The following is a 15,752-nucleotide window of genomic DNA, read 5'->3' as shown; positions in this document are numbered from 1 at the left end:
CTTAAGAGAACTGTGAGTAAAGCCTTGGAAATTCATCCCTATGGCCTCCGGACTGTTCATTACGCGCCATACCATGCGACGCGGTACCTGTACTCCCGCACTACTACCCCACTTCTATCCTGCCTTGCCTGCCCTGGGGCCCTGCTCTGCCTGTGGGGAGCAGCGAGAACTTTAGCCGCCATGACACCGGGCCTCAGCGGACTGAAGCGGCGCTGGTGGCCTCTCACCTGACACCACAGGTGGCGTAGTCGACAAAAATCACTCTACCCTGAAAGCCCTTACATCCTTTTTAATGTGACGGCCCTGGGCACGGAACGGGTCCAGGCCACGGCTGCATCCCCCCCTCAACATCTGACCCGGCTCCGAGTACCCCATCTTCCCAGGGCAGGGCTGAGAGCGTTACATCACTGGCGTAGTCGGCAGGATATCGTGCCCGCAGCAACGGAGAAGAGTGCCCATTGCTATCGGGTACTGTGTGCCTAACACCTTGAACTGTTGTTTTACACTTAAAATGGCGCCCGCCCAAGAAGAACAGGCGTCATGCTGCTGTGAAAAGACTGTCTTCGTACACCTCCCATCGTGGGCTGGGCTCCCGCTTGGCGCCAAAAATGTGGACTGCCCCTTCCATCAGAGACTGTGAGCAGGGTAATGCCCGTCAAATTGGATGGGCTGAACGAAGGCGGGCCTGTCAGCATTCCGTCCAGGAACCGCCCCGAAAAAGGAGGAAGAAGAAGCAAAGCAACAAGGTGCGGCCATTGTAGTCGGAGCTTGGCAGTCAATGGAGGCAGACATGGATGTCTCTGGGGAGCGAGACCATGCAACCACTGAACCCGGTTCAGGCCCTTCACCCGGCAGAGAGCAAGGAAGCAGCGTATTGACTCCGGGAGATATTGAGTTTCTCCACATGGAAGCTCCGGGACTTGCAAGGAGACAGAAAGAGGACCAGGAGGCGGCGACGGCAGCGTGGAAAGCGGAGATGCTGCAACGTATCCGAGACCGCCGCCGAGGAGTGGAGGTTCCAGGACTAGTAGACTCGGAGGTCGAAGTGGAGAGTGACCTAGCGGCGGGTGAGTCTGCTACCCCTGCCCCGGCTGCAGAGCCAACGGAGACTATCCTGGACCTCATGGCGGAGTACATAGTCCCCCACACGGTCACCTGGGAGCAAGCGCTAGCTCCTGAGCTGCAATCGGCAGCCATCGGTGGGGACCTGCGCTGTCGCGAAAGCTCAGAAATGGAGGTGCCTGGAGCTGCGGAGGAGGCTACCGGCTCCAACCCGGACTGGTCTGCATCATCCGAGGACTTGCAGCAACCCGTCCTCACCCCGCTACCTGCACCAGCGGTGACCTGGCCCGACGCCGAGGAGTGGGCCTGGGAAAACCAGTGGGGCGACCTAATGGGCTTCCTGCGGGAGACCCGATCGGAAGCGCGAAGGAGGAGCCAATGGTGCAGCGACCAAATCTTCCAGCTAGCACAGGAGCAACGTCGGCGGGAGCAACGCTGCGAGCGCCTCGAGGTCAGGACCAAGGCTGCGAAGACTTGGACGCGTCAGGAGAAGGCCACCCGTCCCAGTCCCCGATATGAAGGCCAGATCGTACGTTTTCACCATGGAGAGGGCTGGGGGTTTATCCAGTGTCCCATGTTCCAGGACGATGTGTTCGTCAGCCGGCGGGATGTCGAGCCGCTCCTTAAGAAGGGACACCCAGGCCGGAACCTCTTCCCGGGCGATGCTGTGACTTTCACTCGCCACCAGGGGGAGTGGGGGTGGTACACCCTGGACGCCCGCAAAGTGTTTGGGAGTGACGCCACCCCGCCCTCAGCCTCAGGTGACCGGCTAGCCTCTGTCGGGAGGAATGAGCCCTTCCCTCCACGACAGCCCCAAGTCTAAAGCAGCCCCCGGCTGCTGTTGTTGTTTAAGGTTTAGATAATTGCTGCTATTTTTGTGTTCTTTTTCCTCGATACAGAGACTTTGGTCCCTGCAGACTATGGCAGGCGGCGGACTGCATTGTAAATAGTTATGCATCTATTTAGGTGCTTCCTATTGGTTTTATACAAAACCGTGCCTTCCTTCTGCCTCAGACCTCAGAAGTAAAACCTGTCTGGAGTGGCTTGTGTGGGGGTCCAGCTCCGGATCTTCATGCCCTGCAGCCACCCCAGGGCCCACGTAGAGGGTTTAGGGCAGGTCCCTCTTGCTACTGAACTGACCGTCGTCACCTTTAAGCAGTCCGCTGCCTTGATCAAAAAGTCTCTTGTCTTAATTTATAATTTTGCACTTTTATATATTTGTATTTTTATAATTTTATACTTTTGCACTTTTGTATTCTCATAACTGTTATGCAACGTTACAAGAAACGTGCCTCCCATAAAGGGATGATAGTTTTACTTGTTATATAAAAATAAATTTTCCTGGGTGTTACTTCCTTTGCAGCCCGCGGACGTGCTGTGTTTTACCAGGGGGAATGTGGTGCCCCTGAGGGTTCGACCGCCACAGGAATGCTGCACTTCTTTAATGGAGTGTGGAGTTCCTCCTCTGAGGTAAGGCCAGTGTGATGGTAGTTACCTAGCCTTTTGCATCCAACACCACATTTCCACCGGAGGGAGCTAGTATGCACTAGGTGTGGCTCCCCTGGTTACAGGGAGACTGGGGAACACAAAGTGGTAGGAACCAGTTAGTGGGTGTGGGTGGAGGAACACTAGTTAGTTACACTTCAAATTTCATATTTAATAGAATGCCATCTTTGATCTTGGTCTTGGTTGCTGTCAAACTACTGTGTGTAATGTGACTTCCCTCCGGGAGCGCAGATCCTGTGTGGGCCGGCACCGGCATGGGACACAGCCCTCGTACCCCGACCTTTGGGACGAGAGGTAGGTTGCAGACAAGGAATGTCTCAACCCGGCCAAGGACCAGGATCAAGAAGGCCCGGGAGCTTTAGAGTGGGGCTCCCTAGCAAATGGGTCCAGGGGAGGATGCAGACGGAGCAGAGTATGCCACCTGTCCTCGCCTACCTGATCTATTCAGAGGGATTCCGGCTGCAAGAGGGGTACCGGCCCCCGACACCCGACCTCGCACTCTATGTCCAGGACGGGAAAGCCCGGTTAGGCCCTGAGGATCCCGCCGGGCCTCGGATGGAGAGGATTTGCCACCCGAGCCCTACACCTGAGAGGAGCTCAGAGGGGGACCTGGCCTATCTACTACACACGCACAGACAGGAAAGGGTGAAGTCTGTAGTGCAGGAACACTCTGGTGTAGGGTCACTACCGAACACTGGACTTCCTCGGAGGTAGTCGGACCCCCGTCCCTGGTGGCCGCAGGACTCCGCGAGGAGCAGGGAGAAGCCTTGCACTGCTTAAGAGAACTGTGAGTAAAGCCTTGGAAATTCATCCCTATGGCCTCCGGACTGTTCATTACGCGCCATACCACACGACGCGGTACCCGTACTCCCGCACTACTACCCCACTTCTATCCTGCCTTGCCTGCCCTGGGGCCCTGCTCCACCTGTGGGGAGCAGCAAGAACTTTAGCCGCCATGACACCAGGCCTCAGCGGACTGAAGCGGCGCTGGTAGCCTCTCACCAGACACCACAGGTGGCATAGTCGACAAAAACCACTCAACCCTGAAAGCCCTTACATCCTTTTTAATGTGACGGCCCTGGGCACGGAACGGGTCCAGGCCACGGCTGCATCCCCCTCTCAACATCTAACCAGGCTCCGAGTACCCCATCTTCCCAGGGCAGGGCTGAGAGCATCACAGAACTTCACCACGGTCCCAGCTGTTTTAGGACCGCATGCTGCATGGGGGTTTCGGTGGGTGCGCGTCTTCTCCTCCGCACTTCGGGCCTGCAGCTGCTCCCTCTTCCGGCACCGTGCCCGCTCCTCCTTCGCAAGCTGCTCACAGATCTTCTGCCTGCGGACTGCGGCCGTCCGTGTCTCCTGGGCAAACCCCATCACATCCTCCCCGGTTTGGTCCCATTCTACCTGGAACTCTTCCTCCGGGAGCTGAGAGACGGCGACTGGCGGTGGTAAGGGCAAGAGCGGAGCGAGCGGGGCCTCGGCCTTTGCGGGCAGGTTTTTCCGCAGACTGGGGTGAACCCATCCCTCTGGCACAGGGACCGGCTCCCCATCGGGCCCGGTAAGCTGGCTGTACAGGTCGGCCCCTAAGGGTGGTGGCTTCGGGACCGGGGGCGCACGTGGTCAGCGTTAGGACCCGGGGCAGGGGCGTCCGCCTTACCTGCCTCCGCGGCAGCGCTGTTCTCGGCCTCCGGTCTCCTCTCTATGTCTTCGGGGGCAGGCGCACTGCCGGGTGCTGGCAGCGTCTCTTGCTGCCGGGTCGCGACCCGCCGGGCCATCTCCTCCCTCCAACCAGCGATGACTTCCCTCTGCGCCCGGACCATCCTCCGGTCCAGCTCCTCCAGCGCCGTCCGCAGGAATTCAGGGTCTTCTGCGGGGAGCTGAGCCATCAGCTTCGTGAGGCTGTACGGGGACGCCTCGGCCTGCAGCAGGCCGCTTGCCAGGGTGCTGGAGTTGGCGCTCCTCTCCATCTCCGGGTGTGATCTGGCGAGACTGATCCAAACCACACCCTGCCCCGCGGTTTTCTTCTCTTTCCGCCCCTGTTGGGGGTGGCCCTGGGGCAATCTGCTGACAATCACTCTCAGGGGCAGCCCCCCACCTTGATGGACATCTCTACAGCCGCACTCATGGCTGTTGGGGGTGGGCTCCTTCTTTGGCGCCATTCTGGGACCTGGCCCACTATGGAAGGTGGCTTCCTGTTGTCTTTTGGGGCGCACATTATGGCGTCTGTTCTTCTGGGGCGGGCGCCATTTTTAATACAGTGAAACAGTCTCTTTTCAGGCACGCAATACCCGTTTGTGGCGGGTTGGTCACAATCCTGCCGACTACGCCAAAGCTGACTCGCCCCCTGGGCCGTGGGGTACCCGGAACCGGGCTTCAGTGCGATGATGGGAGTAGTAGTGGCAACCCGATCCCGTGGCTCAGGGTGGTCAGACCAAATGCTGTGGCAGTCTATTTGTAGAGCTATGAATGTCCGACTACGCCACCCGTGGATTGCGGTCAGGGATGACCACCGCTGCAAGGCAGACCGCTGAGGCTGGTGTTGGTGTGCAGCACAGGGATAGGGTAACTCCCCATGGGAAGAGTGTAGCCTCAGGGCAATGTAGGTGGATGCTGGGGGTGATGGTGCAGGCGCAGCATAAATCACACAGAGTCCAATGGTGAAGTTCAGGCCTTTTACTCACAGTTGATATCCAAGTCACCTCTGTCAGCAATGACTGCCCAAGCCATGCAGCATCCACCAGGTGAGGGGCTCGGTCAACCCCCAGGCAACTCAGGAGTGTGGCACAGGACTCCCTTCTATCCTTTCTCTGGCCTCTCATGCCCCACCAGTGACCACGCTTCTGTCCAGCTGCCTCGGGCCTTCTCTTGGTGAAACTTGGCGCCAGTTTCCCTGACCCTATGTGGTGCCTTCCTAGCAGGTGTAGCAAGGGGTCGCACCAATAGATGATCACGACCTCCGGTTTTTGGCTGAGGGATGATTTACCTCCACCAACTTGGGAATCCGGTACCCTTCTGCGGTCTGACTCTTCACCCGATATAACGCGGGTTTGCAACGGTTGCTGTCCGTTCTGCTCTCTTAGGGTCCCTTCTGCCTTCTTGTTTTTGGAGCCTTTCTACTCCTCTGTCTCTCCTCTTTCCTTCCTTCTCCTTCTCCTCTTTTCCTCTCTGGCCCCGGCCTTTTCTCTAGGCCTGCCTTCTGAGCAGAGCTCCTACAGAGCCCCTGCTCCCTGTCACTTCTCCACTGTACTGAACACTGAACTAAGATGGCTCCCACCTTTTATCTGCTTCTCTGTGTCTGAGCTCAGGTGACCTGCACCCAATGTGCTCCTTCCTATGCTCCAGAAACCGTCCCCTACTGCTCCTACATCACTGGGTTCTCACCCCCCTCCCCACTCCAGCCAGGGACATAGTCAGTTGTGCCTGCAATTATATGGGAGCACCGTCGAGCTGTCCCCCGGAAATGGGGAGTGTGTAAGTGTATGTATGCAGCAAACTGAGCCCTGGTCCACACTCCATCCTTACCTGGGAGTGGAATATCACACCTCTGGTTGAGGTGCAATACCCCTGTAGCAACCGAACCCTCGGGGCGCTACACAGGCATCCCACTGGCCTGGTAAAACAGAGGGTTGTGGCAGCTAAAAATGTGGTGTGGATGTGTGAACTGGCTGGGGGCTATGCTTAGCTAATTGTCATCCTATTGTGATATAGGTGATTGGCAGTAGCGTAGCTACGGAGGAGTGGGGGAATGGGGGCAGTCGCCTCGGGCCCCTTCTCTGAGGGGCCCACCCGGAGCTACTGTCACCGTTAACTATATGGGTGTGTGCAACACACCCATATAGTTAAGCTCTGCGGTAGTGCTAGGAGACATGATCTCCCTGTACTATCGCTGTCTGCTCTATAGACGGAGGAGGGATGTGGGGGTCCAGGAGGTTATACCCCCGGGACGCTGATGACAGGCACTGACCCTGTATGGTGCCTCCGGAATGCTGCAGACACGCCCACATGCTGTGTGGGCGTGTCTGCAGGAGAGAGGACACAAAGGTGCTTCTTCCCTCCAGGTACAGCAGAGGAGCAGGAAAGGAGACAGGATGGTGCAGTAAGTAACAGCTCTGGCTCTGCTGTCTGCACCCAGGGCCAGTTGTGTCTGTACAGTGAGGACGAGGCAGGACACTGCTCCCCCCCTGACTAGTGCTGGCCAGAATCCTATGTTGTATCTGCTTTCATGCTTTCTGAAGCACAGTAGATATATGACGGCTGCTTGAACTAAACAGATCGGTGTCTCTGTCAATGCAAATTGCCGGAGCAGCAACCGATCTGTAAAAAACTTCAAAGCAGCTGCCATAAATCTCATGGCATAAAGGCCCATCATCACTCTGGATGAACTGCAGAGATCTACAGCTGAGGTGGGAGAGTCTGTCCATAGGACAACAATCAGTCATACACTGCACAAATCTGGCCTTTATGGAAGAGTGGCAAGAAGAAAGCCATTTCTCAAAGATATCCATAAAAAGTCTCCTTTGAAGTTTGCCACAAGCCACTTGGGAGTCACACCAAACATGTGGAATAAGGTGCTCTGGTCAGATGAAACCAAAATCGAACTTTTTGGCCACAATGGAAAACGATATGTTTGGCGTAAAAGCAACGCAGCGCTTCACCCTCAAAACACCATCCCCACTGTCAAACATGGTGGTGGCAGCATCATGGTTTGGGCCTGCTTTTCTTCAGCAGGGACAGGGAAGATGGTTAAAATTGATGGGAAGATGGACGGAGCCAAATACAGGACCATTCTGGAAGAAAACCTGTTGGAGTCTGCAAAAGACCTGAGACTGGGACAGAGATTTATCTTCCAACAAGACAATGATCCCAAACATAAAGCAAAATCTACAATATCCAGGTGTTAGAATGGCCAAGTCAAAGTCCAGACCTGAATCCAATCGAGAATCTGTGGAAAGAGCTGAAAACTGCTGTTCACAAACGCCTTCCATCCAACCTCAATGAGCTCGAGCTGTTTTGCAAGGAAGAATGGGCAAGAATTTCTGCCTCTCGCTGTGCAAAACTGATAGAGACATACCCCAAGTGACTTGCAGCTGTAATCGCAGCAAAAGGTGGCGCTGCAAAGTATTAACTCAAGGGGGCCGAATAATATTGCACGCCCCACTTTTCAGTTTTTAATTTGTTAAAAAAGTTTAAAATATCCAATAAATTTCATTCCACTTCACGATTGTGTCTCACTTGTTGTGGATTCTTCCCCAAAAAAATAGAATTTTATATCTTTATGTTTGAAGCCAGAAATGTGGCAAAAGGTAGAAAAGTTCAAGGGTTCCAAATACTTTCACAATGCACTGTATAAGGGAAGGCACATTTATCAAGTGTGTTGTACTTTTTTGTGCCTCATCCAACAAAGAGCGTGCCTTACAGATTGTTCGGTGTACAGCTGAAGCGGGGTCACGCTGTGTAAACAGGCTATTAAATGAACACCGAGCAGCAACATGTTGTTTAACGCTGGGCATCAAGCAATGTGAATGAACCTTTAAGTCAACCAAGGAGTGATATTAAAGGAAATAAAAGTGTCTACATTTATTGTGCACCATAAGCAATGGTGATAAAAATGGTACGTCTACCGTAATTGAATTCTGTTTCTAAATTTAAAACAGTTTTCATAAATCTGCCCTAACATCTTCTTTTGAGAACATTATCTTCCTTACCTAGACATGAATGTTATTTTCAAAAATAGGTAAGTCATAGGGATAATATTTTGCTACACATACGCAGCAGTATAAAACACACACATCAGTATGTGACGCACACCTGCTACCTTAAGAAGGCGCTCTCTGCATTAAACGGCCGAGGGTTACTGAGCTGCTGAATATTTTTCTTTTTGTATACCTCTCGAAGAGGTGCAAAGAAAATATATTGTAAATGTATTGTTTTTATCAAACTACTTGGTAAATGTTAATGTTCTTTTTGATGTGTTATATAACACACAAACATTAGTACATAACACACAAATTAGTATATAACACACACACACACACATTAGTATATATAACACACATCAGTATATAACACACAGCAGTATATAACACATACACGTAAAAGTGTACTACACACATTAGTATATAATACAAACATCTGCATATAACACATATGCACATCAGTATATAACACACTCACCAGTATATAACACACACATTAATAAATAACACAAACATCCACATGTAACACACACAGTATATAACACATACATTAACGGTGAAAAGATATCCAGCACACCATAAGTAGGCTAAAATCTCCAACTTTTTTTCCAAAACAAATGTAGACAGGACAGCTTAGTCAGCAAAACTAACGCGTTTCGACCTGAAAGTCTTACCATGATTGAGACCTTCTGTTCAAAATGCGTTGGTTTGCTGACTGAGCTGTCCTGTCTATATTTATGTTCCTGAAATAAATTTGAAGATTTTAGTCCACTCACGGCATGCCGGATATCTTTTCACTGTTAACATCTGACAAGCTCAAGTGCAAGTGTACCTGTAGGAGAATTAGTATATGACACACACAAATGAATATATATCACACACATTAGTATTGGTGTTGAGCGAGTATGTTCTATTAACCCTTTCGCCGAGTATGCTCGGCCGAGCTCCGAGTATTTATAGCTGCTCGGTGATATGGTTGAATCGCTCCCGTGTGCATGATTTGCAACTGTTTGACAGTTTTAATACATGTGAGGAATGTCTATTTCTTACACATTCCTCACATGTAATAAAACTGTCAAACAGTCGCAAATCATGCACACGGGAGCGATTCAACCATACCACCGAGCAGCTATAAATACTCGGAGCTCGGCCCGAGCATACTCGGACAGAACATACTCGCTCAACACTAATTAGTATATAACACAACCATCAATTTATATATTACAATGTGCCCTGTAAGAAAAATTAGTACAAAAAAAGCCAAATACCTCACTATTTTAAACATATCACAATACATTAAATGCATGTCTGTGTCCCTTTGTTTTCTTTTAGGATGCGTGCTCATCGTATCCATGGTGAAACAACTGGCTCAAATACACAACAGTTCAGCACGGGAGGCAATGGAGCGCCTGTGCTCTTACTTGCCTGGTGAGCAATGTTTTAGTCATAACTAGTGTTGAGCGATACCTTCCGATATCAGGAAATATCGGATCGGATTGGATCGGGCCGATACCCAAACAGTATCGGATATCGCCGATTCCGATACCGGAAACCAATGCAAGTCAATGGGACAGAAATATCGGAATGAAAATAAACCCTTTCTTTCCTTGTAGGTTAATTCTACATGAAGGAAAACAACTAACAATAATGTAGAATGTATTGGGGGAGGTGGTTGCCCAAATCGATGGGAACAGTGCTCACAGTGAAACATGAAAAGCCGGCAATTCAGCAGCAGCATACACCGGTACCCGACAATTTAGAACAGACAGAATAGAGCTTCACACATAGATTAGATAGATAGAAACATGTCAGTCACATATATATGAAGTACAGTGACAGTGTTGCTTACTGTACTTGTCATTTAGTGTAAAGGATTTATTTAAAAAAATATTAGTGTTTTCATGCACCGTCTCTTTAAAAAAGCCGGCCGGCAATTCAGCAGCGGTACCCGACAATTTATAACAGAAAGATAGAGCATCACACATAGATTAGATACATAGAAACATGTCAGTCACATATATAAGAAGTACAGTGACAGTGTTGCTTACTGAACTTGTCATTTAGTGTAAAGGATTTATTTTAAAAAATATTAGTGTTTTCATGCACCGTCTCTTTAAAAAAGCCGGCCGGCAATTCAGCATCTGTGCCCGACAATTTACAACAGAAATAATAGAGCATCACACATAGATTAGATAGATAGAAACATGTCAGTCACATATATAATAAGTACAGTGATAGTGTTGGTTACTGTACTTGTCATTTAGTGTTAAAATAAAGGATTTATTAAAAAAAAAATTGCCGTGGAGTTCCCCATAATTTTAGTCTAGCGGAGGTTAAAGAGACAGCTGGGGCAGATGTTTGAAGCCTGGGAAGGGGGTAATACCCACGGAGCTTCCCAGGCTACTAATATCAGTCCCCAGCTGAATACCTAGCCTTTACTAGCTATTAAAATGGGGGACCCCCCCCAAAAAAAATGACGTGGGGTCCCCCCTATTTTAATAGCTAGCAAAGGCTAGGCAGACAGCTGGGGGCTGATATTAATAGCCCAGGAAGGGTGCCATGAATATTGGCCCCCTCCCAGGCTAGAAACACCAGCCGTCAGCCGCCCCAGAAATGGCGCATCCATAGGATGCGCCAATTCTGGCACTTAGCCTCGCTCTTCCCACTGCCCTGGTGCGGTGGCAGGGGGTAATAGGGTTGGGGTTCATGTCAGCGCCAGCTGCCATGAAGCCCAGGTTAGTAATGATGGGCGTCTATAAGACACCCCCATTACTAACCTACAAAGTGTTAAAACGAAAAAACACACACTACACCCAGAAAAAAATAATTTATTTTAAATAAAACACACCATTTTATATAATTCTTAGTTTACTAAAAAAAAATAGTTACCTGTCCACGTTCCTGCGCTGATATCCCATGCACAGCGGTCACATCTGGAGATGGTGACAGCTGTGCATGGCTGCTGTAAGCTCACACTGCTGGGAACACGTCCGCTCCCGGCAGCGGGAGCCACTGACTGAGGTCAGCAGAGTGCATTCAGTCAGCGCAGCTCCAGAGACCTCCTTTACGGCACTGCTGTACCGTGGGAATTTCTCACGGTACAGCAGGGCCGTAAAGGAGCTTACCGGAGCAGCGCTGCCTGAACTCCGGCGAACCCGCTTATGCAATGACGGGGCTGCTTTACGGCCCCGTCATTCTAGCGGCGGCAGCGGTTCAGAGCGGTCACATTCTATGTGGCTGCTCTAAACTACAGATCATCGTGGGACACTCATGGACTACTATGGAGGGGTAAGGATAAGGTTGTGGTTTATTATTTTATATTTTATTACAGGAGATCGATGGCTTCAGGGAATTAGGTGTCTAGGTGAGTATAGGTGTATTTTTTTATTTTTTACTTTATTTTAGGTGGCGATCGGCGGGGACAGGTGATGTATAAACTAATTTATTTTAGGTAACCACTGGCCACCAATGACATGTATTTAACATTTATTGGGGACACAGTAGGGCAATTTAAATAGCAGGATCAGGCTGATGGGAACTACTGCTCCCATCGAGCTGATCCTGCTGGCACGAGTGGACAGGGGACAGACATAGGCCGATGGGAGTAGTAGTGTCACATCGGCCTATGTCTGCCTGCACGCACACACCCGCAGACATCGCACAGACACCCGCACACACCAGTCATGACGGGCTGATGGTCTGCGAGGTGTGGCTGACCTGTGCGGCCGTGGTTAAGCTCATGTGAGTTCATGCAATGCAGTGAAGCATGAACTCACATGAACCCTCTGAGGGCACCGCGGCGACTTCAAATGAACAGCTGATCAGCATCACCTGATACCTCAGCTGTTCATTTGAAATAACCGGTGGGAAAGCGCAGCACAGAACGGGAAAGCCGTCTGTGAAGTCTTTTCATTGCCGGCTTTCCCGCCCGGGTCCTTCGCTCCCCGCTCCTTGGTGCTGTGCTCCCCGCCCGGTCCTAACTTATGATCGGGATGGGAGGTGGCGAGGGGAGCGGAGGATCGGGATGGGAGGCTGCGGGGAAGCGAGTATGGGGCTGAGTGATTGTTTAAAAGCCGGCGGGCGGTAAAAAGCCGCCGGCTTTTAAACAATCAGGAGAATTCTCCCACGCTGGGATGGCATTGAGATGACAGGCTGGATCGCAGCAGAGCGCTGCCATCCAACTTGTCATCCTTCAGAGACACTGCAGAGCGCAGGCATTATGGGAACTTCCGATTCCGGTATACGATATTGTAAAAATATCGGAACTCAGTATCTGAACTCCGATACCACGAATATCGGCCGATACCCGATATTACAGTATCGGAATGCTCAACACTAGTCATAACCTATGCTTCATTAAGACTTTAATTTTCAAGCTAAAATATATATATCTGACTAAATATCTGTTTTTATAATTCACAGAGGAAAGAGGTATAAGAGGAATCTGTTTCCTTATAGCTGATATCTTCGGAGCTGATCTAATCAAATTGTAAGCCCCATCACTTACAGTATATTATAGGTCCTGGCATCAAGTTCAGCCCTTGGATTTGTGCTAATTTTGAATAGGCCTCATGCATATGTCAGTATTTTAGCTCTGTACTACCTCAAACCTATATGGAAGATAGTAGAATACCAGTACGTGTCTATGGGGCTGTATTCTAACTCTGTATGACTCAATTTCAGGCAAGTTTTTTTCTACTGTATCACATGGCACGCTCTATTTGGGTGTTTCTGCCATGTACTTAAAGCCATAGTGTAAGGGTGCTTTCACATTGCGTTCTGCCACCCATTCCGTGGCCTCGGGGCTTACGTTTGAATCCCTTGCAAAACGGGATTCGGACATATGCACCGACGGGGCTATACACTGTAGTGGTGCGGAGCGAATGTGCCCTCTACCGTTCATCATTTTCTAGCATGTACGCCTAATAGAGGTGGAAACTCAGACATAGTAGACTGTGTCTCTGTGTCCGCCTCCAGTAGGCTTATACGCATGACAAATGATGCATGACAGAGTCCACATTCACTCTGTCGACATCATCATATGGCCCAGTCGGCGCATACGTCCGAATCCCGTTAGGCGGGGGGTTCAAATGTAAGGGGCCACCCAAAGGGTGCCGGAACGCAATGTGAAAGCCCATTAATCTCAGTGCTCATTAAATGTGGTATTTTGTAGCTGCTGCTAAAAATTGATTACTATGGAAGGAATTAAAAGCGGCACTCACTATAAGTGTCTTGTATGTTAATTTGAAATAAAAATGTAGCAGTTAGAATAATAGTGGGAAGAAGCTATGTACAGGGCAGTCGAAGCGCACAGCAGCGCGAAACGGCCATCGCGTACATGCACCAGCTTCCTCCCACTATTATCCTAACTGCTAAATTTATATTTCAACTTAAGATACAAGACACTTATGGTGAGTGTCGCTTTTTCTTGCTTCCATAGCATATTTTGGACTGCCTGTTATTATGCTGAGTACCAACTGTATGTGATTTTTGCAGAGTGGACAGCATTATTTGTTGCATTCTGGTTATGTTTAAGCCATTCAGTAGTTGCCTACTCACAACCTATATAGACATTTTGCTAAAAATTGATTCTCTACTTTTCATGCACATGACTTACAGAACAGACCAAAAGTTTGGACACACCTTCTCATTTAAAGATTTTTCTGTATTTTCATGACTATGAAAATTGTACATTCACACTGAAGTCATCAAAACTATCAATTAACACATGTGGAATTATATACTTAACAAAAAAGTGTGAAACAACTGAAAATATGTCTTATATTATAGGTTCTTCAAAGTAGCCACCTTTTGCTTTGATGACTGCTTTGCACACTCTTGGCATTCTGTTGATGAGCTTCAAGAGGTAGTCACCGGAAATGGTTTTCAATTCACAGGTGTGCCCTGTCAGGTTTAATAAGTGGGATTTCTTGCCTTATAAATGGGGTTGGGACCATCAGTTGTGTTGTGCAGAAGTCTGGTGGATACACAGCTGATAGTCCTGCTGAATAGACTGTTAGCTGCTTTTTTCTTGCCATAATACAAATTCTAAGTAAAGAAAAATGAGTGGCCATCATTACTTTAAGAAATGAAGGTCAGTCAGTGCGAAAAATTGTGAAAACTTTGAAAGTGTCCCCAAGTGCAGTTGCAAAAACCATCAAGCGCTACAAAGAAACTGGCTCACATGAGGACTGCCCCAGGAAAGGAAGACCAAGAGTCACCTTTTCTTCTGAGGATAAGTTTATCCGAGTCACCAGCCTCAGAAATCGCAGGTTAACAGCAGCTCAGATTAGAGACCAGGTCAATACCACACAGAATTCTAGCAGCAGACACATCTCTTCAACAACTGTTAAGAGGAGACTTTGTGCAGCAGGCCTTCATGGTAAAATAGCTGCTAGGAAACCACTGCTAAGCACAGGCAACAAGCAGAAGAGACTTGTTTGGGCTAAAGAACACAAGGAATGGACATTAGACCAGTGGAAATCTGTGCTTTGGTCTGATGAGTCAAAATTTGAGATCTTTGGTTCCAACCACCGTGTCTTTGTGCGACGCAGAAAAGGTGAACGGATGGACTCTACATGTCTGGTTCCCACCGTGAAGTATGGAGGAGGAGGTGTGATGGTGTGGGGGTGCTTTGCTGGTGACACTATTGGGGATTTATTCAAAATTGAAGGCATACTGAACCAGCATGGCTACCACAGCATCTTGCAGCGGCATGCTATTCCATCCGGTTTGTGTTTAGTTGGACCATCATTTATTTTTCCACAGAACAATGACCCCAAACACACCTCCAGGCTGTGTAAGGGCTATTTGACCAAGAAGGAGAGTGATGGGGTGCTACGCCAGATGACCTGGTCTCCACAGTCACCAGACCTGAACCCAATCGAGATGGTTTGGGGTGAGCTGGACCGCAGAGTGAAGGCAAAAGGGCCAACAAGAGCTAAGCATCTCTGGGAACTCCTTCAAGATTGTTGGAAGACCATGTCCTGTGACTACCTCTTGAAGCTCATCAAGAGAATGCAAACAGTGTGCAAAGCAGTCATCAAAGCAAAAGGTGGCTACTTTGAAGAACCTAGAATATAAGACATATTTTCAGTTATTTCACACTTTTTTGTTAAGTATATAATTCCACATGTGTTAATTCATAGTTTTGATGCCTTCAGTGTGAATGTACAATTTTCATAGTCATGAAAATACAGAAAAATCTTTAAATGAGAAGGTGTGTCCAAACTTGGTCTGTACTGTATATAGCAAAGCGCTAAATGTGATCCGTTGGATTTATTACACATCACTGAAGCTTTTGTGACTGTGAGATCTCTCAGTGCAGCAAATTCATGAAGTATGCTCATAGTAACAACTGACAATAAAGTGGCATTATTTATTTACATACAGTATTTAAGGCATATAGATAGAATATGCCATAAATGTCTGATAGACATGGTGGATCGCACCTCTGGGAAGCACACCTATTTCCGTTGTTCCCATAGC

General features: G+C 49.1%; 1 protein-coding gene across 2 annotated transcripts in view; it reads left to right on the top strand.

The window, feature by feature from the left end:
* Positions 1 to 15,752, top strand: part of AOAH (acyloxyacyl hydrolase) — a 148,059-nt gene that overhangs the window by 50,173 nt on the left and 82,134 nt on the right. For both annotated transcript variants that reach the window (XM_073678243.1, XM_073678242.1), the window contains exons 2-3: positions 9,597 to 9,692; positions 12,687 to 12,753. In XM_073678243.1, coding sequence (XP_073534344.1) covers positions 9,597 to 9,692; positions 12,687 to 12,753 — 163 coding nt within the window. The remainder of the gene's footprint in view (positions 1 to 9,596; positions 9,693 to 12,686; positions 12,754 to 15,752) is intronic.

This window comes from Phyllobates terribilis, unplaced genomic scaffold (genome assembly GCF_046119375.1).
Source record: "Phyllobates terribilis strain yellow unplaced genomic scaffold, ASM4611937v1 Scaffold_4__5_contigs__length_816908805, whole genome shotgun sequence".
NCBI classification, from domain to species: domain Eukaryota; kingdom Metazoa; phylum Chordata; class Amphibia; order Anura; family Dendrobatidae; genus Phyllobates; species Phyllobates terribilis.
Note: the sequence above shows the minus strand (reverse complement) of the source record. Positions and strands in the feature narration are given on the sequence as shown.